At 38.1% G+C, this 26,673-nt stretch overlaps 1 protein-coding gene across 4 annotated transcripts in view; it reads left to right on the forward strand.

Moving 5' to 3' along the window:
* The window catches only part of ANOS1 (anosmin 1), a gene marked incomplete at its 5' end in the record, with an annotated part of 132,372 nt that overhangs the window by 2,561 nt on the left and 103,138 nt on the right, over nucleotides 1–26,673 (forward strand). For all 4 annotated transcript variants that reach the window (XM_083855885.1, XM_083855886.1, XM_083855884.1 and 1 more), the window contains one exon: nucleotides 19,853–19,900. In XM_083855885.1, the coding sequence (XP_083712011.1) occupies nucleotides 19,853–19,900 (48 nt within the window). The remainder of the gene's footprint in view (nucleotides 1–19,852; nucleotides 19,901–26,673) is intronic.

The following is a 26,673-nucleotide window of genomic DNA, read 5'->3' on the forward strand; positions in this document are numbered from 1 at the left end:
AGAAGACTGATCCACTCATTTCTCAGCCCTGCTTTGGATACAGCCTCAGTGGTGGGGGTTAGGGAGACAGCAGCTGGATGCTTTGCAAGAGATGATGTCTCCAAAACTTCACAGAGACTTGATTTCACACTGTTTTTGGTATTAAAATCACATTACTAACAATTTTTTTAAAGAGAATGAGGTAGGAATGAATGGGAAGTCTGGGTTAATTCTGTATCTTCTGGCTCTTGTTTGAATGGCAACTAATATTGTTCCAACTTCCAAATGTTCACAGGGGATTTTAATTCATTTTTCCCCTCACAGAGTATTTTCACCCATTTTCCTTTACTGTCCTTCTTTTTAAAAGTTTCAAGAGAGGTAGTCTTTCTAAAAAAGCCTATTTGTTAATTTACACTTGGGAAACATTTCTAAGCCTATTTTAATGTATTGTCAATAGGAAAATATTTTAACTGAAGCATAGGTCAAATAATACATTTTTTTCCATGTAGACTATTGATGTGGGCTAGAAGAAGAATCAGTCACCTAAATCAAAACCCTTTGATCTTCAGAATGCTTGTTGAAGGGGCACAGATGCCTGCTTATTCCTGTAAGATCCCCATGGCCAGAGGAGTTTTCCAGTTCTGGTGGTGTTGGGAAGTTCCATGTAGAGGTTATGTGAGATCATTATGAGAGTTATGTACCACATGGGTCCTACACTCAATGAAACGTGTGTGTTTTATATCTATGGCCTCTCTCCAGGTCCTGAACTTTCACAGACATTATGCTAGCACAAAGTCCTTTCATCCTAAGCAATCAAACAAACAAACAAAAGTAAGCAGAAGAGATCATAGTGGATTCTTCTTTTATATATAAAAACTTAATTACATGCTCATCCACAGTAGAGAATTATGTTTAATCTCTAAATGAAGGGACTCCAACATAACTCTTCTTTCTTACTGGAATATGTTCAATAGTGGCCTTTAGCTTGCTCTGAAAATTTGCAGATGAGAGAAAGTGTTTTTATCCCAACTGTGTGACTTAGGCCCCTGGACAGCACCAAGTGAAGCATTCATTGACCAGAATGAGTAAGGGCAAAGAGAACTCCTCTCTCTAGCCTTATGTTCAGAGTACTTATTTTAAGCCATTTTGGGTGTTGACATTAGAGTTTTGTTTTACCATGACTGTTGCAAAACATGTATGAGGGAGTAATTGGAGCATTCACTGAACCTGTCCATGCTCTTGGGTCACTGCCTTGATAAAGCGGAGCTCCAGTGCTGTGTTTCTTTTTCTGACAAAATTCTCTCTAAAACACCTGAACTAGGGGGTGTGGCAAGAGTGTTCTTCCAGTAAGCAAGAGCATGACCATCAGATGGCCTGCTTAGGAGGAGAAGGTTTGAACCTTACAGTCCTATATAATAATTAGTGTTTTGTGCATTTGGCAGTTATCCAAAAGAGCATGTCTGGGTGTTAATATGGAGCCCTTATAAAATGGGAAGGGCAGTTCTTTCTCTAGTTTGGAAGGAGAGGAAAGACTAGGGTGTCTGGCTCTGTAGGAAACACCAAGACTGTGAATCCAGTGTGGAAAACGGCATACTATTTTAGGGGCAGAAGTTGTACAGTGATGTCATTGGATGTATTCTTTCCCGCAGCATTTTCTTATTAAGGCAGTTTCTGTCTCAGTGTTTTAGTTCTCCAGGAAAAAGGTACAGATTTTAATTTGACGTATTCAAAGTTTTTTTATGAATCTAGTTTTATAGTAATTTAGTACAGTAAGTAAAGCCCTATGAACATGAGGTCGGTTACTGCACAAGTTTTTGTTTTCTTGAAAAAGGTATGGGTATAAACAAGGACCTCATACAGGTAGCTGGACAAGAGATCTGAATGCTCAGATTAGTTTTGCTAGGGCTTTTCTGCATAACCTGCCTGTTTTATTGGAGTGAGACTAAACTCCTTGCATTGCTATCTGTGGGTGTTGCCTTTCCCATTTGTGATATTAGTTGTGGATGAACTTGTTTTGTTTTGGGGGAGCAGGCTTGACAGTGACCTTTAGTGTTTTGTTTTCAAGTTGAGTGAAAAAAACAATTTGGATTTTAATCTCTACTGCCAGCCATCTGAGCCATGTTTTAAAACTTGCATGATTAAAATTTTCTTTGTGAATAAGAGCTTGAACATCACTAACTACTTAGGCTAAAAATGTTATGGAGGGCAGACTGTTTACTTTGACCTGTGGGCTTGTTGATCTTTGTCTTAGCTGGTTTCTATTGTAGGTCTCTCAAGCTCAAGTGTCTTCCTGCGTAATATGTGCAACTTGATAATTTACTTAAGACAGAAGAGTGGTCAGTCCTGTTTACTGGGTCAAAAGCTGAGAGAGTGGTAGAACATGCCCTAAGAATTTGGAGTAGTTGCCAGTAAAATTGCCTGTATTTGTGGTGTGGAGTCACTGGAGAGGTTACAGCATAATGCTTACAGAGTAACAGTAGCTGAGGCTGAGCAGCACCTCCTGGCAACTTGTTCTAGTGTTTAACCACCCTCACAGTAATAAAAAAGGTGAGATTTCCCATGTTTCAAATTTGGCCATTGCCTCTTGTCCTGTTACTGGGTTTCACTGAGAAGAGTCTGGCTTCATTTTCTCTACTCTTTCCCATCAGGTACTTAAAAACATTGATGAGAAACCATGGAGGCTTTTCTATTCTAGACTAAACATTCCCAGTTCTTTTGGTCTCTTCTCATGTGAGAGAAATTACCATCCCTTTTCTGGGCTCCTTCCACTAAGTCCATCTCTTTTTATGTACTGGGAAGCCCAGTAGTGGACCGACCACTCCAGGTGTGGAGGAGTGACTAGAACAGGGAACAGTATTGTCTATTTTAAAGATGTATAATACCTGCTAAGTACTGTTACTTGCTTCTAAATTAATTTTCATTATTTAGATTTTCTTATGTGTGTTCACATATGACCATTTATGATTGTCAGTGCATTAAAACCAAAATGCTAATGCTTAATCAATTTTTCCCATCCTTTTAGATACTGGTATATCTCACTATAGTTCTAAAATACTTTGAGAGGATAATCTTCAGTAGTAAATTGAATCTTAGCAAATCCATTTCTTTATTCATCAGGGGGAAGTCCAGATACATGGAGATGTATACATGGTATGTGATCCAGAATTGTGATTGCTGCTTGAACAGGCTTGTGAGAGATTGTTTGAACTCATTAAACTGGTTAGAAACATACAGGCAGCACTGTGGATGACCTTGGTCACATCGGGGTTCTGTGTTCATGTTGACTTTTTTGCGAAGTGGATGAATTGTAACTGAAAGTTTTGATACAACATAGACATCCCTCAAGTGGGAAGCCAGTTTTGTGATATATGGAAGGAAATTAGAGAGAAATTTCCTCCTGTAAATGTGATTTAGTGTAATTCTAATAGTAATATACTATGATTTAGTACTTAGGAATTAGTACTAAGCTAGATGAGCCAAGGCTCATTCAAAATTGTTTTTGAAAGTACGGAAAAATATTGTTTTAAGCTAATAGAGCCATATGTTGCATAATGTTTAGTAGCTGTAAAGGGAAGAGTAAAGACTTAAATGTTTGTTATATTGAATGACTGATAACTATATGGTGGTAGGAGGTTGTTTTTACTGTTGTAGAAGAACTGTTGCCTTTCAGGACAACTGAAGTTTTTGAAGAAAAACAGACAATTCTTTTAAGTAAGCAATAAAAGGTGCTCAGATTTTATATCTGCAAGCAAATAATGTGCAAGTGATTACCTCTAGATAAGCAATACCAGATTTCACCTACAAGTCAGGAAGCTAGTTGTCTAAACGCCAGCACATCTGCCTTCAAATTGCCTGTAACTCTAAAGTGACTGCACCTGCAATAATCTGCAATAGGTCCCAGCTGGGAAAGTGGTGGCCAGGCCAAAAGTCTAGGGGTGCATGTGTGTCTCTGTGCTCTGCTGTAGAGAAGCTGGAAAAGCTTTCTTTGTGAAGAAACCATTTGTTGCAACTGTCTCAAATATTTCTGAAACTATAAATTGTTTTTCATTAAATCTTTTGGAAAGCTAAGTGGTACTTTTGTAACGAGATATGGTAGATATGTAATGTGTTATTCCCAGAATATTTCAGTTCCAATGGACAGGCTGCCCAGGCAGTGAGTTTGTTTAGCTCTCTTGGGAGGTGCTCACAACCTTTTCTAAATGTGAAGATGTGTGCCATCTGCTTTTGTTGCCATTTCAGTACTCATCTCCTTTCCAAAAATAGCCCTTGTGTTAAATAATTCTGACTTTCATATGTCTTGTAAAGCACACTGTTGTTAATTTATTTCCACAGACAAATTGTAGCATTTGTTATTACTTTGTTTTTCTCAAAACTCGTTAAAAGTCCCAATCATTCTCCTGGCTTTAATGTTCATATGGCATATGATCTGGATAATTATTCTGGCATTTGGTTGCTGTTATTCTCAAGATCTGTAGTCGTAAACAAAAGGTGCACAGATTTAACAATCTTAGGTAAAATCTGTGAAAATGAAAGGTTTGTTTTGAATAACAATGGTTGGATCTAGTGGAAACAGTTGCATCGTTCACAGTATTGTGTAATTGAGCCATAGTGAGTCTTTGCTGTTGTAACCTGGTCTGGTATGAACCTCCCTGATTTCAGTGGGAGTTATGTTAACTTTCTCATAACCGACCCAGATCTCTTTGGCCTCAGTGAGCGCTTGCATAGTTGATATGAGTGCAGGGGTTTACACTGCCTGGTTGTTGTTTTCTAGTGGTTTTGATGACTCAGGCTTGCTTGTTGCTTTCCTAAATTAAAATACTTGTCTATGTCTCAAGTGTTAGTTTAAATGCACATCAGCTGAACTGTATGAGAATGTAAGTGAATGGTGAACAACTGTACTGAAAATAGGAGTTGCAAGATATTTTTCTCACATTTACTTGTGTATTCTTATATATTAAAAAAAGAGATTTCTTTATGCTTGTGTTCATAAAATTAAAATCACTGTTAATTTGGTAAATGTGCTGGATATCCAACAGGTGCATTAAACCCAACAGGAATTACTAATAGGTTTTGTAACAGACATTTTATGTGTAGAAAATATTGGCAAAGAATAATTTAAGTGTCACAGTCATGTTGGTGAGGGGGAGGAGATGAAAAGCTTTAGAAAACTTCTAAAAGATAAGTGCTGTCACTTCTAAAACGTAGATTTTTTCTATTGGAAGGTATAACACTTAACATAGAGAAAAAGAGTTTTCAGATGGGTAGTGTTCATATTAAAACTATTACTAAAGCATTATTTGTTCTCTGAATATGGGTTGTCTCTATGATTATCTAGTGCTCTGAACTTAAGTGTTTAGTAAGTGTTATATAAGGAAAAGAAACCCAAAACATTACATTTCCGAGTTGGCTTGAAAAGCAGACTGGATGCTGAATTTGTGTTTATTCATAGAGATTGTTATTCACAAGCTGACCTACATCTCCACTGGCCATTCTGTGTGAATATTTGCTCTCTCTGACTTGCTGGATTGGAGTACATAGCCAACTTTTGTAAACAAAAAAGAAAGTACTGTAGTTTAGCATCCATATTTTTAAAGACTGAAAATAGGAATAATGTCTGAGGAGTGTCCTACAGAAGGCAGACACATCTGTATTGATATTTAATAGCTGTGCCTAGGAAATGTAAACCTTGCACTCAAAAAGCACTTGCCTAGGAGTTCACACCAAGAATCTTCATTTTTTGATCTTTCCCACAGCTGAGCCTTATAAGGCTTTATGCTTCAAAAACCTTTGAAGTCCATAAAAAGCCCTCTGTTGATTTCAGCTGGATCAGGTCCATGTATGAACACTAGTTCCATGTAGTCAACAAAATAGAGTGCTGTGAGCTTGGTGTCCCAACTCCAGTCATATCCTTTTTTCAGTTTTTTAATGACCAAGAGGTCACGGGACACAGAGGTGGAGAGCTGGGGGTGTTGAAAGGTAAGTGGGCCCTTTAAACTTGAAAGTAGAGTACTGTTCCTTTCATCTCTGGTTAAAAAGAATCATACAGTCCTTCCATCCCCTGAAAAGAATATCAGATATTTCCAGATTTGAGGAACAACCCCAGTCTAAAATTTTAATCAACTTTCTGTTGTCTTCTGTGAATATCATTTTCACCAATGTGTCTCTCTAGACTGTCAAAGAGATATGACATCAAAGTTATGAACATAAGTATGTAATTACATTCCTTTAAAAAAGCAGAGACTTGTCTCAGGCTTGCAAAGATGTGGCTCCCCTAGTAAGCAGCTGAGATTACTGAGGAGCAGGTCTTCTGAACTTGTAGGAGAAACAAGGAAAGAGACAGAGTCTCAGATTGGAGAAAGGTGGAGATGGGTGAACTCTAGCAGGCTTACAATCATGGAAGGAGAAATTATGTGAGAGTAGAGGTCACTATAGAATTTCTTGTGACACAATTAATTAAAATAAAGGAATAAGGGAAACAGAACAGATGTAATGGGTCTGTAGGAAGAGTTGTTTGTAACTGTTTTTTGTGAATATTTTTTTTCCTGTTACTTCTCAGCTACTTGAAGTTTTATTTGGTTTAACAATTTTAATTTTTCTTGTTTGTAACATAGTAAAAATGTTTTGAAAACTTTTTTTTTTCTTCATTGAAGAGGTCAGTTTCAGGAAAATGAAACTGACACTGTCTTTCATGTCAGAACTTAGACAAACTAATACGACTGTAATTCCTCAAGTGGTCACAGCTGAAACTGCAAACCTGGCCAAGGTAGTGGAGCCTGTTTTTTTCTGCCTGTGAGGGCTGCAATCTAGCTGTCATGGATCCTGTAATAAGATAATATAAGAGAAATAGGATTGCTTTAGAGCAAATGTCTTCTGTCCAGACAGTCAGAAATTGAGGCTAATGGTGAAGATTGGATGAGAATAATGTACTTATTTAGTCTAGTGCAAACGTAGTTTAACCTTCCCTGCCATTCTTACGAGAATTTAGATGCATAGTTCTGTTTTTCTTTTTTTAATGGATTACTCTTTAGGGAGGTTATCTTCACAGTAATTTATATTTAAAAAAAAAAAAAAAAAAGCAGTTTCAGTTCATGTGTATGAGTGTGATTTCTCAGCTAGTGATTTAGGCCATGAGCATAGGGCAATACATCATTTGTATTTAACTGATCATGCTTTTTAACTGCTCATGACTGGAACATTCCAGTCAGGCCTCAGGGCACTTTTGGACCTAGACACTACAAATTCATTTTCTGACCTCAGTGCTGTAAGAGGTTTGGGTTTCCTTTGAATTTAGCACATGGCTGAACAGATATGTGAAGCAGCAAATAGTGAGGAAAGGATGATAACAATGTATTATGATGATGTCCTAATACAGTGACTATTTGTCATTCTCTTCCCCAGAATTTCCATCCCTATATATAAATTATTTCAACAGTGTGGCTTTTATTTTCTTTTTCACTTAGGTGATGGTTGCAGCTCCTTTGACAACAATAAAATCATGTTAATGTGTAACTACAGCTAGACAATAATGAATCGCACTATTATCTGCCCCCATTTTAATTTGTTACAAAGAGTGTATAATATGTTGACATTTAATTTGTACCTAACAATTTTAGGAAGGGAACTGGAACTAAAAGGGCTTGAGGCTTTCTTCTGTTTTGAAATTTCCTTCTATGCAACTGTGAACTGAGATCAAGAATTAGGCAAACATTGGTCAGTCTGGATATGCAGTAGGTGGAAGAAACATTTGGGATTAGAAAAACTGACACAAAGAGGTAAGAATAATCCAATTAATGAAGAGTGTGTCACTTCATATAGAACTTAGTAGCAGCTATGGGACATGTTTGTCAGGATAGATAAGGAAAGAAGATGTAGATTTTTACAGCTAGGAGCTTATTGCTGGATTTTTTCTTTGAGTTAAAAAGTTGAATACACAATGTGAAAGACAGTAGGCTTTTGGTAAGTTTCATGGGTTTTCTTACCAGTGGATCCTCACTGACCAAGTGGAGTAGAAATGCACACATTTAGCATATTAGTTTATCTTGTAAGAGATTTGATTTATTCATAGATTCACACCTATGTGTTTGAGCACTGGGCATCATTGAAGAACAAATTTTCAGTGGCAATTAATGTGGAACAGCAACCAATTATTTCAAGTCTTCTTCCTGTCTTCAAAGCTGTCCTTATGCCAAAGAAAAGAGCACCAGTGTGAACTAGACTTGAAAGTTAAACTTCACCTCAGCTGTTTTCCAAACTGTAGAAAGGTGAACATCTACAGTTTCCTAACAAATGTGCTGGCAGCTTTTGTTTTGGAATAGAAAACGTGACTCGTTTACAGACTGAAGAGCTTTACAAATAAATGTAGGGTAGGCTCCTGTTTTCTTTAACTGGAGACCTTCCAGATTTCTGGCTGATACTCATTGATTCTTCCATTTTTATAATTAGTAGCTTAAGATAGGATTTTTCTAGAGCTCTTTTTTTCTGGCCTGAGTCTGATATCCCTACACTTGATAGCAATGTATCCAGCTGTTTCAATAGAAATAAGCTTAGGCCAGTGAAAATATACTAGAAATACCTGTTTGGAGTTTATAAGTAAAAACAAGAAAGTTCTCAGTATGCTGTTAAATACCATCTTATTGTATCATGAGATCTTTCTTTTCAATTCAGAGTGATAGTAAATAACACAATGCCATTAGGACAAAGTAAAACTGAATTGCCAGTTGTATGCTAGATGTAAAACACCTTTAAATATTTTTAGAAGAGATTCTTTCAGATGACAAGAGAAGGTAAAAGCAATTTAGTGTCACCAGAGCTAAGTACCACCAAATACAGTAGACAAACATTTTTTTAAAAGATGAGATACTCCCCAGTTTCCGATTGTTACTTCATGTATCCAGGTGCTCTCAGGGATTCAAGAGTATCCCTGTAAGTTTCATCAACAGGCAGGGCTTGTTCTCTTAATAATAGTATGCCTCTAAGATGCTTAGTCATACCCTGTAGATCCATCTGGTATAGATCGAGCCTCAGTTAACTTGTTCTCACCCATGAACTTCCCACTGAGAAAGTAAATGGAGCAGAGCTCCTCAGTCCAGTGAGAAAGAAACTTGAATATTATCGATCTACTTGTAGTACCAGAACCCCATTCACTGTCTTTCTTTCTGAATTGCTTTACACAGGTAAAAGGCTAGTAAAATGGAAAGAAACTTTATAATTGTGACAGCATTCCTGGAGCATACCACCAGTATCAGAGACTTTTCAAAAAGAGAACACCTGAAATATTTTTCAGTTCTGCACAAAAAGGTGATTTAAGAAAGAGAAATAGACTCTTAATATGAAATGCCTGCTGATAGTACAAGTTATTGACAACTGGTATTAACTGCACTTGTCCATATCTTATGAGTTTAAGAATATATATTACAAGGGTTTTCTTTTGTGGTTGTTGATTTAGATTAAAGATATAAAAGTAAATGCTAGACTTCACAACTGCTGTGATCCTTGCAGTGGAATTCTGTGAAATTCCATATCCAATTGTTTACATTAACTGGAGGCTTTAAAATGCTGTGGCTTGGGGTAGGGACTTAGCTGTGCTTTGACATCTCTCATGTTACAAGCCTTTCAGTAACTTCAATGAAAATTAACCTGATTTAATTTTTTCCTTTTTTTACCTGGTGCCAGAAAGGTCTGAAACATGATGGATTTGTCAGCAAATGATTGTTCTGCATAACAGCCACATCTCTGGTAACCATATGTGTTAATGACAAATGCTTCAGTTCTGCCTTGAAGAGAGATTTATTTTCCTTTTATGGTATGCCTTCATTAGTTAGTTATAAGACTGTATTCTAAAAACCTGGCATATGAAGTGCTTTTATGTTTGTGGAAAATTTTATGGCAATGTGATGAAGCAACATAAATCTTCCACTGAAGATTGTCACTGAAAAATAATCTAGTTAATATCCCTGTACCTTGAATTGTATGAGTAGTTTAAGTATGTTGTTATCAATAGAGTTTAATGTTGATTTTTTTTCTCTCTCTCATCTGTCCTTTCACAGTCTTACGCTGCTTGCAAGGTGGTCTAGAACACTGGACTGCAGCAGTTGTCTCATGGAATATGCATTTTTTGTTGCATACAGTTCTTAAACTGGAAAAAGCCTCTAAGGAAATTGGAAGAATCTATTGTAACTTGCATTTCAGTTTCTCTCAGGAATATACTGTCAGTGTGCAGGGCCAAAGGGTCCAGGCTAGGATCAGGTTAGCAGATGTGTTAAATTTCAAGCAGAAAGACTCACCCACCCTTCAGTGTGCTCCTTCACTTGATGCCTGTTTTTCATCCATTGTCAACACAATGTCATCGCAACCTCTTCTGTTGTGGGAGCTATTACCATTCCTTAAAATAGGATGGGAATAAGAATGTGGTTTGCACACAAACCCCCACAGGGGTTACAGGTCTGGGAGCTGGGGAAAGACAGCAGTGCTGACTGGTCTGGAGAAGGGTGTTGACTTCCTTTGCTTGTGTGACACTGTTAGGAGGACATTCAATAAGTGATGTGTGGTACCTGAGCAGATGCTGCTGGCATCTACTAGTCTTTATGACAGGTGTAATTTGGCAGCCCTGTGTCTTGGCCTTCACACAGGCCAGAAGTGAGAGCTGGGTTGGGACGGGGCAGGGCAAGGACCAAAAATATAGGAGCAATGGAGAGAAGAGTGTTAACCTGTCTGATACAATTTTTGTTGAGTTGTGCTTTAGAGATGAAGCAATAAATTGTGGCCTTGTTAAAGTGCACCAATTGCATCTCTTCTGTCTCTCTGCAACATCTATAGTGAAGGAGGATGTATGGAAATATTAATAATTAATATATATCAGGGAAATAAGACTTCTTTCTGAAATGCTGCTTCAACTGTTGTGGTGAAAGACTTTTGTGTGTGTGTGGTTTCTAACAATGTTGTGTTAAATGGTTTAAAACCAATGGTTTTGGTTCAGATTGCGGATACACTATTCTGTTTAAGTCCAAGGGGCATTTTTATTTGAAAAAAACCTCTAATTCCTGAGTGGCCACAACCCTTTTGAAATATTTCTGGGAAATCCCAGGTCTGATGAGGTGCATGTCACTCACTGAGACAGGTCTTATGTGGAAAATGGAAAAAAAAATCCCTAAAGACTGTTTTCACAACTGTTAGACTTCCAAGGAATTTGTTAATTTTTACATTTTTTACTTTTGAGAGCTTTGCTACACTCCGAAACATGATTTTTGTGTAAAAAATGTTATAAATATTAATAGGTGTCTGGAGCTACCAATGAATAATTATGGTCAAATTTTAGACTGCGTATTTCATCTGTAGGATTGTTGTTTGTGCTAAGTTTTATTGCAGAGATTATACTTTGCTACGTGCTTTAAAAATATTAAAAGATAATAAAACAAAGTATTCATATTGGCCATTATATTTATTGAGCTTATTGTCTTCAAAGAGGAAAAATTTTATAGTGATACGTCAAGACAATAGGAATAAGGAGATACTCATCACAAAAATTTTATGTTGAGAAAGATGCTGCATGGAATTTGTTTTTTCGCTTGTTTTCCTTTAAAAGGGAAATGAAAATATATGTACATTTAGCTTGTGGGGATATGGCTGCTACTGTGGCTTGAAATATTTAGTATCTTGTAAACTAGTAACATATGCCAAAGAGAAATGAAATGCTTTCCTGAAATTTATCATGTGAATTTCATGCAATTATGTTGGAAATATATTGGAGGATTTTTCACAAATGGGATGGGATTACTGGGAGACGTTCCTTGAACTTTATTGCGGCATCAGCCTCATAAAAAGGTTTGAGACAATTGAAAGATGGCAACAGCTCACATCTTGCCAGCAGCAGCCAAAGATCTCTTTGTTCCAGGGCATTTAAAAAACTTTCCAGCCAATAGCATATTGTTAAACCTTACAGACAGTTGTTGTAGCCAATCACTAAAAGCACACACACACCTGCTTCAAACAATGCTTGCTTATATGCTTTCTATTATCAATACACAATGCTGCATTATTAAGCTTAAAACCTTTTATTATCTTGCTAGGCAGTCTTTTTCTGCAGTCTTAAGGTCTATCCTGGCCAGGCCTAAAACCTCAAGCTGTTGTTTCATGTCCTTGCTTGATATGCTTATTTTATCTTTTCTAGTTTTAGACTTTGCATCTGCAGCTGACTAAACTCTGCCCTGTTTCTGAGGCCTGCTTGCACAGCTTTCTGAAAGTCTTCTTATCTTTACTATTTCCCACTGAAATAAATAGTATTTTAAGCCCAAGAATGTGAACATATAGTTTGATGGTACCTGGCTGAGTCATAGTAACATGACTTCTGAAGAGCTACTAAGTTCGAAGGAGAAGTGTGTGTCCATACACTTGCCAAAGTTACAAGTATATTATATAATGATGTCTGTCTCATACATGCCAGGAGAAAATGCAATGAAGCATCACATGGCCAGTATGTAGTACAGTATGATGCATTTAGCCAGTTTTGTAAAAAGAAATTACTTCACGACAATGCAACATGCATGAACTACAAGTTTGTGTAGTTTGTGGTTAGACTATTTATAATGGACATTTTAATTGATATAAAAATGCATGGTTGTTATTCTTTGTGTGTGTGTGTGGTTTCTTAAGGATGTGAGACAACAGAACTTAAACATTTTGCAGGTCCAGAAAGAAACACTGCCCTGACTGGGCCTGAAGCAGTGTGACTTTAGAGGAAAATTTAGTCTAATAGGAAGCACTGAATTACTACTCTTGCGTATTTGGGAGATGTTAGAAATGTCTGAAGTGCATCTAGACATTAGTGTTTTCACGTGGATCAGAGTTTGCTTTGGAAGTGAGTATCTTAAGTAAGTATCATGATCACCCTTTCTTTCACATTATGGACCACTCTGTGAGTCCATGGAATGGACTCATGGATTAACATAACTGGGAGAGATAATCCAGGGGGATCTAATGTGCTGAAGCAGCTAATGGGCCTTGTGTCTATGGGACCAGACTAGAATTAGTTGAAGGAAAGGGGAAAGTTGAAATATGCGTAGTGCATATATCAAGCGCACCAAGACCAGGTGTTTTGCTCAATAGATGTGTTGCTGTGGTTCACTTGGCTTCCTGGGGAGCTTGTAGCTGATTCTGACATGCTCTGTTGTAGGCAGTGGAGGCAAATGCAGCCTGTGATAGACATACCACATCACATGCTGTTGGGAGTCACCCAACTAACCAGTAATCTTATAATAGTAATATGGACTATAGTTTTCAGTTATAAAATCAAATCAACATTCAAAGTGGCATGCAAACATTTCTGAAACATTGAATCCTACAGTATATTATGAGCCAGTTGTATTTTCTTCCAATACAAAGTAGATTGTATATGTCTGCATTTATATTGTATTTTACATAAGTAAGCTTTATGTTTTTAGGATTCTTATTTGGGGTGTTAATTTCCCAAGGCTACACTTCCGTTACATCCTTGAGCCAGCAAGTACTTTTATTATCTCGTAGTTTCGTATGTATAGCAAATCTAGTTTATGACACAAGAGGTGCATTAGCGTTTTGGAAGGGTGGGGATTTTGAAACAGAGCTTACAAACAAGTAGTTGGCAAGCTATCTTTTGCTTCCCATATTAATGCTATTAGACTAGTTTCTGTTCACTTTGACTGGATTACCTAATCCCAAAAAATGTGTTCAAAATTTGGCCCAAATATACTTTGAGATTCAATATGTAACTTCAGTAACTTCAAATTAGTGTATTTAATCAGTCAGTGTATTTAATTCCTCCTGTTGCATGGAGAAATGAAGTTTTTCATCTGGATTCTTTTACAGATTGGTAAAAACCTCTGTTAAATAGAATAAGACCTCAGTTGAGATCAGTCTTAGAAGTGGTAAGAGTGAAGTCTGTGAAACCACAAGAAGGCAGTCATAACTCACAAGTGTGTGGAGACACAAGGATTCCTGTGGCTTACTTGTTTTTACAGCTTGTGTTTATTTAGTAGTCTTTCTGTGCATTTGAGAAGACTGCTCTAAAAAGAGGAAAGGTGTCCCATACTTAGAGATGTAAATTTAATCCAAGCAATAATTAGTCTGTTTTCAAAACTACTGATCTTTTTGCTGTTCCATTGGTAGTGGTCTTTGGGTTTTTATGATTGTATTTCTAGAAACCTGCTAATGATGACAGCCAGAAAACAAATAGTGTTGTGTCTCATGATTTAGGTGATGGTTGCTGATTTTACTTAATTTCTTTTTTAGTTACTATGGTCTATTTTATTTTTTTTTAATTCTGTTTTTGGTCTATGTAAAGTTGTGGCTTTTAATGTTTTGGTCTGTAACAGCAATAAAGATTGACTTTGTATGAACTGTTTAGGAAATATCAATGCAAAGTTTAGGTCAATATAGTTCTATTTGTAGCCATTCATCTACAGAAGGACCCACCGTATCATTGTGATAGGAACTAGCACATTAGATGATGGCAATGTCAGTGTAAATCCAAAAGAAAACCTGACTAAGACTTTCTAGAAATTATTTGTGATACCCATTTTCTGGTGTTAAATTCAGATGTTTAAAATTAGATAGCAGTGTGAGTCACACAGTCACCCATGATAATTTAATTTTGGTTTATATTTGCAAACTGTAGTTATGTCAAAGAATGAATTTTTAGGCTGATCAGTTTTATAAGTATTTCTTACATTCAGTCATCTCTTTAACTTAATTACTTTGGGTTAACCAGTAACCAGCATTGACTTTTCTATGGTTTAAACATCTGTGGTATAAAAATGGCTTCCTCTAATGGGGTTGTACATCTGATTTAGTTGTGAGGAATCACAGTGGTTAGTTGCAGTAACAGAATAGCTTCAGGTGTTTGTTTCAAAACGTGTTCTTGCCCTCAGCTTCTTTTTTTTCAGGATACCATTGCTCAGTGTTTATTTATTTATTTTAATTTTTTAAAATTATTTTTATTTTTCTAAGAGTTGTATGTTGTTATAAGATGGCTGGAAATATATGTACATAGTTAAGCTTAATGTTGAATTTCTACGTCTGTTTATATAACACAGTCATAAAGTTATCTGAATATATTAAATAGTGTGACTAATATGTGCTAAGTGCTGTTTGATCCTCTACTTTTTCTCACATTAGAGTTCTATGCAGTATTTTTTTGTTGCTGTTTCTGTTTTGTTCTGGTAGGTTTTATATGCTTTTGTGTTTTATCTTGCTTGGGTGATCTTTATTTGGTTTTGAAGTTGAAATTTTGCTTTGTGCTTTTGCTAACTAGAATAAAGTCTAAGGACATTACTTACACATCAGGAATAAATGAAGATGTTGTTACAGACTTTGGAGCACAGTCTTGTGCTGTCAGTCTCAGCACGGGCTGGCCCCCAGGGCATGGAAAACCAGGGGCTGGGGGTGAACTCATTGCAGGCTGTGGCCTCTCTGAGGGGGCAGCCCCAAAGGGGCTGGCATGGGGTGGGCAGAGCTGGGTGCTGGTGACAGGGTCATCAACAGCCTCAGGCGTGGCAAAGCATGACCAGGGAATGCCAGGGGCAGTGTGGATGAGTGGGTTCATGGTGTGCTGGTGGCTGAAGGCCAGGGCTCTAAGGGTTTTAGGGAACAGGGCCACATCTGGCTGATGCTGATCATCACTGGTGTTCCTCAGGATTCAGTTCTAGAGCCAGTTCTGTTCAATACATCTATCAGTGCTCTGGAAGGGGCAGGTGAATGCACCATTAGTGTAAGTTTGATGATAATACCAGACTGGGAGGTGCTGGTGATTATTTTGGGAGGGATGATAGACCTTGCATAGGGTGACCTCATTGCTGATCTCTTCCTCCTGGGATCTACTGACAGGACAGATGGGGATAGCTCAACAGTGGCTACATAGTAACATTCAATTTGTTATTTGTCCGTGCTTACTTTTTTCAGTTTCATTCTTTATTAGAACCAGGATACAACAACAGAAACCCCCTACTAAGGAATTATTTCTGTAAAATATAATGTACAATGAAATCAGAAACTATATAAAGAGCAAAATGTACTAATTTCAGTTGTTTGTATTTCCTTCCTTCCTCTTCTGAACAGAAGCCAAGGAACCAGAATATTACTGCTATTTTGTTGTATTTTATGGGTGTTTTTATCTCATACTATTATTTTTCTATCCATGGCTTCTCCAGTAGATGTTCTTTAAACTTGACATACACTGGACAAACATGTCTTGAAATGAAAAAAACGTTAAAAACATGTTTGCATAAGTTGTCCTTGAAAGAGCCAGTCTTCTTCCTGAGGTGGACCTTGCTATTGAACTTTTTAATTTTCACCACCTCCAGCTCCATGTTTCTCCTGTTCATTTCTATGGAGTGGTTTGGTTTCACTGGCCAGGTTTTAGTCTTCACTGTAGCCTGTTGCTGAGTTATCTCTAGGTGCATAAGGGCTTAAATTTGCTGTAACTTAGTGGAAGACTTCTGGGGCAGGTGTTCATAGTGTTGTATAACAGGGTATCTCCTCTTTTCATTTTCCTGCCTTATTTTTTTTAAAAAACAAAACAAAAACTTCCAGTTGTTTATATGCAAAAGAATAACTAAACACCAGAACCCAGGAGAGATAGTACTGTGGTTCCCCTGCCCATACATTTACTATGTTCGTGTTTAATCTTGACAGAAGGGCTTTGAGAAATAAATTTTTCTTTGGCTTTTCCTATCTGTTTGTTTTGATATCTCTCCCCACTAAGTGTGCAGACTTTTTTGAAATTCATTCCTAAGTGCATACATTTGATCTGGGAGCTGGGAAGCCTAGTTTGAATTTGTTGATTCCATTTTGCACCTTACTTCCACATTTCAGAGGTGGGCCTGGGGATGCACAGCACTGACATAGATAAGTCCCTGTATTAATTTGTGTCATATAGAACGAATCCTGAATGCAGTCAGGAAATGCATGTCAAACACAAATTATACTTTACTGTTACTTTTAATTTCATGCTGTTGAGATTTTTGAAAGGGTAAGGAAAATGTATATAGGGAGCTTCTCTTTAAATTCATCTTTGCAGCAGTTATTGATTTGTCTACTCAAATGTTCTGTTTTACTTCAGTGGGTACTGTTATTTGAAAGCATTATTTCTATACCTTTTTGTCATTTTGAAAGAATCAGTGAGGTCGTCAGGAGAGGCCACTTCTGAGAGACAGTGATTTCACACAAATGTGGATTGAAGATTGGGCAGGGAAAAAGAGACTTCCAAAACTGATAATAGGTATACAGCTACTGTCATAGCAGATTAAGTGACTAGTTAATTTTCACAGCCTATATCCAGCATTTCAAAAGAAGGGTTGTATCTCCTAACATAATTATGGACAGAGATACAAATTAAGTAATTTTATACTGGGTTTTTTTTTTTGCCATTGCTCCAATTAAAGACCAGTTTGTACTTGCTTGTGAATGTTATTAACTTTTTTCCCATGGGGCCCACTGTAGATAGAAGGAGATTGATTTTTCTTGCTTCTCTACATATGTATTTTTTCCTTACAAGAGATGGAGCACAGGTTTCCTTTTTTCACAGCACAGAATACAGACATTTGTCTTAACTGTCTAGGACCAGGGACACTTGTGGTTTACCAGAGGAAAGCAAGTGTACACAAATACTTGCTGAAATGAATCTTGTAATACGATCTTGTAATCCTATGAGTCTTGTAATATTTATATATTGTTTTGTTTTAGTTTTTTTGCCCTCTCCTGTTTTTGCTTTTGTAAGCTCTTTTTCTCGTGCATGTCGAACAGCCCTGGTCTTTGAAGGTCTGATTCTTGAAATTGGTTTGGTGTTTCCTTCCTGGCAGATCGAAAGTGTGGGGCTCAGGTGATGACCTGAGTTCCTCTGATCCATCTCCTATATGCTGTTGGAGACTACTTTAGTTTCCTCTGCCTGCCATCTTTCATATGATGTGTCAGGCCTGGGAAGATGGGATAGCTGGAGTTCACCCTGTTGAGTGCAGTTTGCTCTCTTCAGTATGCAGATTAAGATGCTTCAAGGTTACCCTGAAGGTTCTCTGTGCAAGGCTTATAAATGGGTAGGAACAGTGGCATTTAACTCCTCCTTGAGGCCATTCCTGCACTGCAGATTGAAGCCACCACTAAAGACTAAGTCAAAACTCTCACCAGCATTAAGTCAGGGCAGAATTGGGTTTGAAGAAAAACAGACATGAAGGAACTGAGAATGGAATGTGGGAGCATGTAAACTGCTACAGATAAAACACAAATTTCTGATAATTGGAAATTATGGTTTCAGCTAGGTACACTGGCATGAGCAATAATCACAGCTGAATGTTTGTGATTAACTGTGTTAAGATGCAGAGTGGAGGTGAGCCTTCATTTAGTGTTTGGGCTTGCTCTGATACCTTGCTGTTCAAAGGAAGCCTGTAGAATTTGTTTTTCCTTATACAATGAAAGATCATTCACATCATGTTAGTTTGTATGAAGTTGCTAAACAACATTTTTATATTTTGATAGACTTCCTTTTTAACTCGAGTATTAATAGTTTTCAGTAGAGAGATGAAAACAGTTGTAGACATTGAAATTATCAAGTAGGGGAACCACACATCTGGGCATTTATGGCTTTATTGTCCAAAGTAACAGATACAATTTAAAAGCAGTGATGCTTTTTCTAGTTCAGTGGAAAGTAGCAACATAACTGAAACAAAGTGGTGAGCTGTTACTGATCTGTTTTTGAAATCAGCTACTTCTTTCACATTTTATGTGAAGAAGAAAGGGGGATAAATTGAAACTAGCACGTAAAATATTGTTTTAACATTGCTGCTGGCTAGATTTGTAAATGGAAATAATAAATCTTAATACAACTTTGAGAGTAATAATAAAGAATTCCCACTAGCTTATGTTATTTACAGCTGTTCTAAAGTTTTATTTCTTTTATTTATGTCTCTTTTCAAAGGGGTTAGACCTGAGATGGTGCTCATAGTTAGCTAATCTTATGCTAGCGAATCTCAGTTTCAGCTAAATTTTGCAGTAATGACAGATAAAAATGGTATTATAAAATCAAGTAGTATTGCATTGTAATCTGCTGGAAGATAAAATAAATATTCATAAAATATTTAAGTTAAATGGTATGAACTGATGGTTTTAAAATGCTGCTAAATAACTGCAAATAAGTGGAAAGGAGTGAAAAAGAGTGGCTATGTCTTTATGATCTGATAGCTTCCTTTGTTATACAGGAGTAGAAATTGTTAGCATTTCAGCTCATATGAAAAAAAGACATATATAAATATTATGAAGTTAAGATTAAGAGTTGTGGTGAAACCCAAACCATTCTGTCATTCTGACTGTGGAGATGGTTGAAGTCACTTACAAAATGATGGAAGTTGGAAGGGATCTTTGAAGGTCATCTAGTCCATCCCTCCTGCCCTGGGATCTTCCATGAGATCATGTTGGTCACTGAACAGTTCCAGTGATGGAGCATGCACCTCTTCTCTGGACAACCTGTTTCAGTATCTCACTACCCTTAACGTGAAAAGTTTCTTCCTTAGATCCGATCTAAATCTCTCAGTTTTCATCTGTTGCCCATTGTTCTGTCCCTACAGGCCTTGGTCTCTCTGTCTTTCCTGTTAGCCCCCTTTGTATAATGAAAGGCTGCAATAATGTTTCTCTGGAGCACTTTCTTCTCCAGACTGAACAACCCCAAGTGTTTCAGCCTTTTTTGAAAGGTGCTCTGGTCCTCAGATCATTTTGTGTCAGGATTGGTACTTACATTGTGGCACAAAATCATTGTCTAAGCAGAGCTGGATGGTATATTCCATTTAAATGTGTTGGGGTGAATATGTCTAGCCTAGAAAAAATATTAATATTCATGTACATTTCCTTTGTCTTTCAGAACAATGGGTCACTTGCTTGGTGCCAGAATCATAAACAGTGTTCAAAGGTAAGTCTGTTTTTTTCCTCTCTAATTTGTGTTACCTATCTGCTTTCAGTCTCTTGTCTGTAGATAAAGTGCTTTTCTTTTTAGCCTGTTTTCAGAAGTGTCTGTTTATATTTTATTTGGAAGCCTCAACGTGTAATAAAATATCAAAAATTAAAGCCTAGTGATTTACTCTTTCAGGACAAAGGAACTATGTTGAGGGATACATATCAAGCGTAGTTAAACCAACATAATTCTGTCATTTGAAGTAAGTTTAGGCTGGCAAGGAATTGGTGTCTTATTTGTGGTTTTTTCAGTGTTTTTGGTCAGAAGAGAGTAAAAGAGAGAGTTATTGACAGTCTTTGTTAGACTTCAAACAAAGTCTACTTTGAAATCTAACAAAAACTGTCAATAACTTAGAAGTCTTCCTCTAACAGTGCCAGGGTATTTCAACATTGAACATTTCATTCAGTTTAAATATTTAATTTTTATGTTGAACCTGAGTTTCTTTGAAAGTATTCTTGACATAAATCCCAGTGGCTCTACTGATACCCCACTCCCATTCTAGCACTTAAAAGGTAGGTGAGCTAATTGTTCACTGATTCTCCTTTGCAAGGGTCTTTCTATGGTGTTTGGATGGAAGCAGCAGCGATTTGGGAGCTTTAGTGGGTCAAGTAAAATTACACATTTGTTGCTGTTCATAACATCATGGAAGCTGCATTCATTGGAAATTTGCCTAAACATCCTAAAAAATGTAGTTCTAAAATTATTTGTGCCTTTTAACTTAAATAATTATTCTTTATTCATGCAGGTTGTGCTGAAAATGTTTTTAAATCTATGTAGCATCATTCTGTATTGTTTCAATATTGCAGTTGATACTAAATGCTGATCCTAACACTTGATTTTTAACACATGTTGATTTCTTGTATCCATTTAAAAAATGCAATTACACATTCGCTAATCTAGCTTCTGTTGACATAAAAGGGATTGGAAATGGGCCGATTTTTTGACTGCTCTGTTGCGGGTAAATAAAACAAAGTTGATTGCTTTTATCAGTATTAAAATCGAGGGTATAAGTGTCAATATAAGAAAAAAAATGGAACATTTCCTATTAGCTGCACCACACTGCTAAGGATTTCACTTCTGCAGTGAAATCTTATAATTCTTAAAATTCTTATTGAAAACCCCAAACAGATGGGGAAAGGACATATTTCATGACTACTTAATTGCCTTTGCAGGAAAACATGAGGGCCTTGTTCCACAGTGATCCCGATACAATTTTTTTAAAGTTTAGTTTCAAAGGCTACTGCGGTAAGTGATCTGAAGGGTTTTCCAATGGTTTGTGTCTGCCCAACAAAGAAGGAATCATACAAGAAAAGTAGTGCAGGTTTCAAAGCAGGGCAGAAGTTATAGGAACATTTCTCTGAGATTATCGTATCCACATAAGGTGTATATAAGCTGACATGAATTTTATTTTAGAATTGAATCAGCCTCTTGAAACCAGTGTAAGAATGCTACAAATTAATATTATATTGTATTCCAAAGCAATGACAGTTTAAGTTTTAAATTACTTAACGTGTGCTTTGCAGTCATGTTACCCTATGTTTTCATTCTTTCTTAGGAAGGTAATATATTTTCCTTAAGAAAGCAGCTTTGCCATTTAGAAAATATATAAATATAAACTTGGCCAAATTGTTAGCAGAGCTGAACTTAAGCATAATGTTGTCTTTTCAGGATGGCTTTGATTTTCTGTGTTTTGCAATGCAAAGTTATACAATTGCTTTAGCAATCTGAAATTTTCGAAGTGATGCAGAGAATTCAGTTAACTATTTAAAAATGCAGATTCCTTTCACTGCTTCTCAGCACCTCGATGGAGGAGGTTTATATGAATGTGGCAGGTAGTGGAGGATTAACCTTACAACAGCTAACATGGAAGGCCTTGTTGGACATATCAAGGCTAGGGGGAGCCTTGGCTGCTGTGACCATGAGAATGTGGAATTTAGTATTGGGCAAGAAGGAGGCAGGGCAGCAAGTAAGATAGTAAGCATGGACTTCAGGAGAGCAAGCTTTTAGCCTCTTTAGGAGTCTTCTTGGAAGAATCCTATGGGAACAGATCCTGTGGGGAGGAGGGGTCCAGGAGAGCTAGTTGATCTTAAGGATCACTTCTGCAAGGCTCAAGAATGATGCAGCCCAGTGAGCAAGAAATTGGGCAAAGTGGGCAAGAGACCTGTGTGGATGAATAAATAACTCGTGTCATTTCTCCAGTGTAAGCAGGAAGTATGTAGGAGGTGGAAGCAGGGTCAGGCCACTTGGAATGAATATGAAGAGGTTATTAGAGTGAGTAGAAATGAGGCAAGGATGGCCAAGACACATCTGGAATTAATAGAATGGGGACTGTGGTAACAGAGGACAAGGAAGGCAGAGTTGCTGAATGCCTTCCTTGCATCAGTCTTCAATGACAAGACCAGCCTTCAGAAATCTCTGACACAGGAGACCTGGATAAAGGAGTGTTGTAAGGAAGACTTTCCCTTGATTGGAGAGGATTGGCTTAGAGAACCCTTTGACATACACAAGTCCATGGGCTCTGATGGGATGCACCCACAAGTGCTGAGAGACCTAATGAACACCATAAGTAGAGCAACCAGGATTGTCTTTGAAAAGTTGTGGGCAGTCAGGGGAGGTGCCTGAAGACTGGAAGGAAGCAAATGTCATCCCAACCTTCAGAAGAGGCAAGAAGGAAGACCTGGGGAACTTACCAAGTCAGCCTCACCTCAGTCCCTGTGGAAAGGTGGTGGAATGCCTCACTCTGAAGGCCATCTCTGTCCACATGGATGTCAAGTAGATTACTAGTAGTAATCATTAGTAGTCCTTGACCAACCTGATTGCCTTCTACAGTGAAACAGCTTACCTGGGTGGATGGGGAAATCCAGTGGATATTGTCTACCTGAATTTCAGCAAGGCTTTTGACACTTTTTTGCAGTATCCTCATAAACAAACTCAGAAAGGAAGGACTGGATGGATTGAGAACTGACTGACTGACAAATTGCAGAGGGTAATCAGTGGCACAGAGTCTGGCTAGGGCCCATCACTTGTGGTATCCCCTAAGGTTCAGTAGTGGGCCCAGTATTGTTTCTCTTGTTCATGAGTGACTTGGATGAGAGGGCAGATGTCTCCTCAGCAAGTCCAGTGGCAGCACAAAGCTGATACCCCAGAGTGCTGTGCAGCCGTTCAGAAGGGGCTTAACAGGGTGGAGGGAGGGGCAGGGAAGAACTGCCTGAAATTCAGCAAAGAAAGGCAGGGACCTACACCTGGGGAGGAACAATTCCCTGCACCAGTACAGGGTGGGGGCTGACCTACTCTAAAGCAGCTCTGTGGAGAAGGACCTGTGGGTCCTGGTGGACAAGCTGTCCATGAGCCAGCAGTGTGCCCTCGTGTCCAAGAAGGCCAATGGGACCCTAAGGTGAATTAGGAGGAGCAGTGCCAGTAGGGAGGTGATCCTGCCCCTCTGCTCAGCCCTGGAATGGCACATCTGGAGTGCTGTGTGCAGTTCTGAGCTCCTCAGGACGAGAGGGATGCAGAGCTCCTGGAGTGGGTCCAATGGAGGACAACAAAGATGATTAAGGGACTGGAGCATTTCTCCTATGGGGAAAGGCTGAGGAAGCTGGGATAGTTCAACCTTGAGAAGCAGATGAGGTCCCCTCTCAGTTGTCTATTTGAAGGAAGGATGTCAAGAGGATGGACCCTTCTTCAGGCTCTTCTCAGTGGTGCCAATGACAAGAAGCAATGGGCAGTAACTGATGCACAGGAATTTCCACCTGAACGTGAAGAAGTATTTCTTTCCTGTGCAGGTGACTGAGCACTGGAACAGGTTGCCCAGAGAGGTTGTGGACTCTCCCTCACTGAAGGTATTTATTTTATAACCTTTTGGACTCAGTCCTGTTCAATGTGGTCTGGGATGACCCTGCTGGAGCAGGGAGGTTGGACTGTCTGACCTACTGTGGTCCCAGCCATACCCATTCTGTGATTCTCTTAAATATCTCAGATGACTGTAAGCAGCAAAATATTCACCAGTTGTTTAAAATTTAATTTAATTTAGTAAGATCTCTGCAGAATTCTGTTTTTCAAGATGAAGCACAAGAGAGGTTAAAATACTTCATTGTAATTAGGATAGCTAGAGGATTATAACACAAATTGTCATTTTTGGTTGCAATAGTTTCTAAGTCATTGCCATCATGCACTCCTCCTTGTCTACTGGAACAACATTGAAGCAGACTGAAGGCTTTCTTTTTTTTGATTCCTTTTAAATTACCTGGTTGGATGCCACTGTTGAGATAAAATTGGCATTGTGGTTGATGAAGTTAGTGAACTTCTTTGGAAAAAGATTTGAAATCAAAATTTCTTTGTCTAACTTCAGTCATAGGTGCATTGTTTTGTTTGAACTTACACTTACTGTGTTGTAGATGATCCCTTTCTAAGGGGACAGAGGGCCCAATTTGCCAGTCAGGCCCAACCCATAGGAAGGTCTGCTGCCTTCCGGGGGCCTGGGTATGGATGTCATCCAGAAACTTCCTAATCTGGAGTGGTCCTGAGACTACTGCTTATCACTGATTTTCCATGTAGGGGATGATGTATCCGAGGATGATAAAAAAGGACTTCAGGGCCTTGGAATGTTTGGTAAGGTAATCTGAGGCACAGGTTATGATTTTCTCTATAGTCCCAGTTGAAGGCAGTAACACTGGTAGAAGAAGAGGGGCTGAGTCTATTACTACATGGCTTTGTGACTGGTATCACCACCTCAGTTTTGTTTTTTTTTGACAATGGAATGGTCTGTGCAGCACCAGGCATGCTTGTACTATTCACCTTTCTCAGGGAGGAGAGTTGCTGCTTGGGAACAAGAGGGGCCCATTGACAGAGCTTTAAACTGGTTGTGATAGAGGAGAGGGACAATATCAGGAGAGGGACAATATCAGCCTGGTGAGCTGTGGGATGGGAAGCGAAGGTTAGAGGGACAGCAGGCAAGCGGACCCTTTGCCAGTGACTCTGAAATGTGCTGGCTGCACTGGAATGCACTTGCAGTCTTAGAGAGACAAGCCAGGGAGTCCTAATGTAACAGAAACCAACAAGGAAACACCAGAGAAATTATCTCAAAGGAATTAAGAGCTGACAGGCCAGCTGAGGTGCCTTTACACCTCAGTGCATGCAGTGTAGGCAGCAGAGAGGAGAAGTTGGAAGCCACAGTGCTGCTAGAAAGCTATGACCCTGTTGCCATTTCAGAACAAGGGGAATGGATTCAAATTGTGTGTGTGTAGAAGCATTTCACATACCCTCTTCAGCCCTCCACATTCCCAGGAGCCACATAAATGTTTCCGCATCCTAATTCTCATTAGGATTGATAGTACGTGGTATAGGATTGTTTGTGTACTGAGGTTTCATTCAGATTTGGTCTAGGTAATGAAAGTTAAAATAGAGCATTTATTTTCTTTTACTTTACCAGTAGATTGCTGGTAGCCTGTCGGACTTGCTGAGTGGTGCAAAGGTGGACTCACAAACAGCAGCATGAGGAAGCAGAACTGCGACGTGGAGAGACTGAAAAAGAAAGCAGGCTGGATTGAGCTGGGCTCAGTATTTCTTAACACAGTTGTTGGACCAGCACCTGGATCTCAGTCAGCTCTACTCATTCCTAGACACCACAGGGGTCAATAGCTTATCTGGGGAGAGAACCAGACAAACAGACACTCCCTTCTTTTTTTCATGCATATGTGACTACATAAAACTCTGCTTCCTGTTGCCAACAGCTGGTTCAGCAGAGGAATTGAAAATACAACCTCTGCAGAGGTTATTGTCTGGTTGGGGAAAGACAGTTAAAGGTGGAAACTGATAGATCTAGTTTTCTTATGCATCTGGCCTAAAATCTTCCATCACAGCCAAGTGTTTGGCAAAATATTGCAAAAAATATATTCTTGCCCGTCATCTTCAAACTGTCTTTAAATAATATTTTGACATGGATTATGCCTGTAGGTAGGCAAGTATAACCTACTTTGGGCTTATTCCTCCTTTTTGCTACAACTAATCATATTTGTTATGATATATCAAACTTTGAGTTACCTAAGTGATTATTTTAAAGCATTATGAGGTGCAGGTTATATACAGGATGAAGTAGTGTCTGTAATGTATAGATTTCATCTTAAACATAATTCAGCTTGTTTCCAACACAGGTAGTCAGTCAGCTTTGCTATATGATTATATGTACATAATTCATTAATACTGGATCCCATCTCTCTGAATGGAAACGTATAGAAAAAGATTAGTCTATTTTTGGATGAAATGGCAGCTGCTAGGGAGTGAAGAGTAGAATAGGTCAGTTTTCAAAATAGTGTAGATTGAGTATGCAGTATCTAAACTGGTATGTCTAGTGCTGCTATTGAAAAATATCCAGTCACACTTTTTGATAGAGTCTTGCTTTGTAACTTGTTAAAATGATAGATCTCAGAATATTTTTTGTTTTTTTTTAAAGAGAGATTTTATAATTAAAAGTCACATAATAAAATCTGGATGGATTCTAGCTCTTTCTGCAAGCATAATTCTCGGTGAAATTACTGAGAAATTCTGTGAGTTATGTATTCAGTGTTGAGAGAGAAGAATTCTGCCCAGATTTGGTTGTTATTAGGTTTGTGTTTTACTTGCAATTCCCAATATTCATGAGGGTAGAAAATGCTATTATGGTTTTTATTCTGTGTGCAGATATTGTTATCAGGCAGTTTCATTATGTTGCTTCTAAAAATGAAATGCAGTTTACT

Source organism: Zosterops lateralis, assembly GCF_965231275.1.
Source record: "Zosterops lateralis genome assembly, chromosome: 2".
NCBI lineage: Eukaryota > Metazoa > Chordata > Aves > Passeriformes > Zosteropidae > Zosterops > Zosterops lateralis.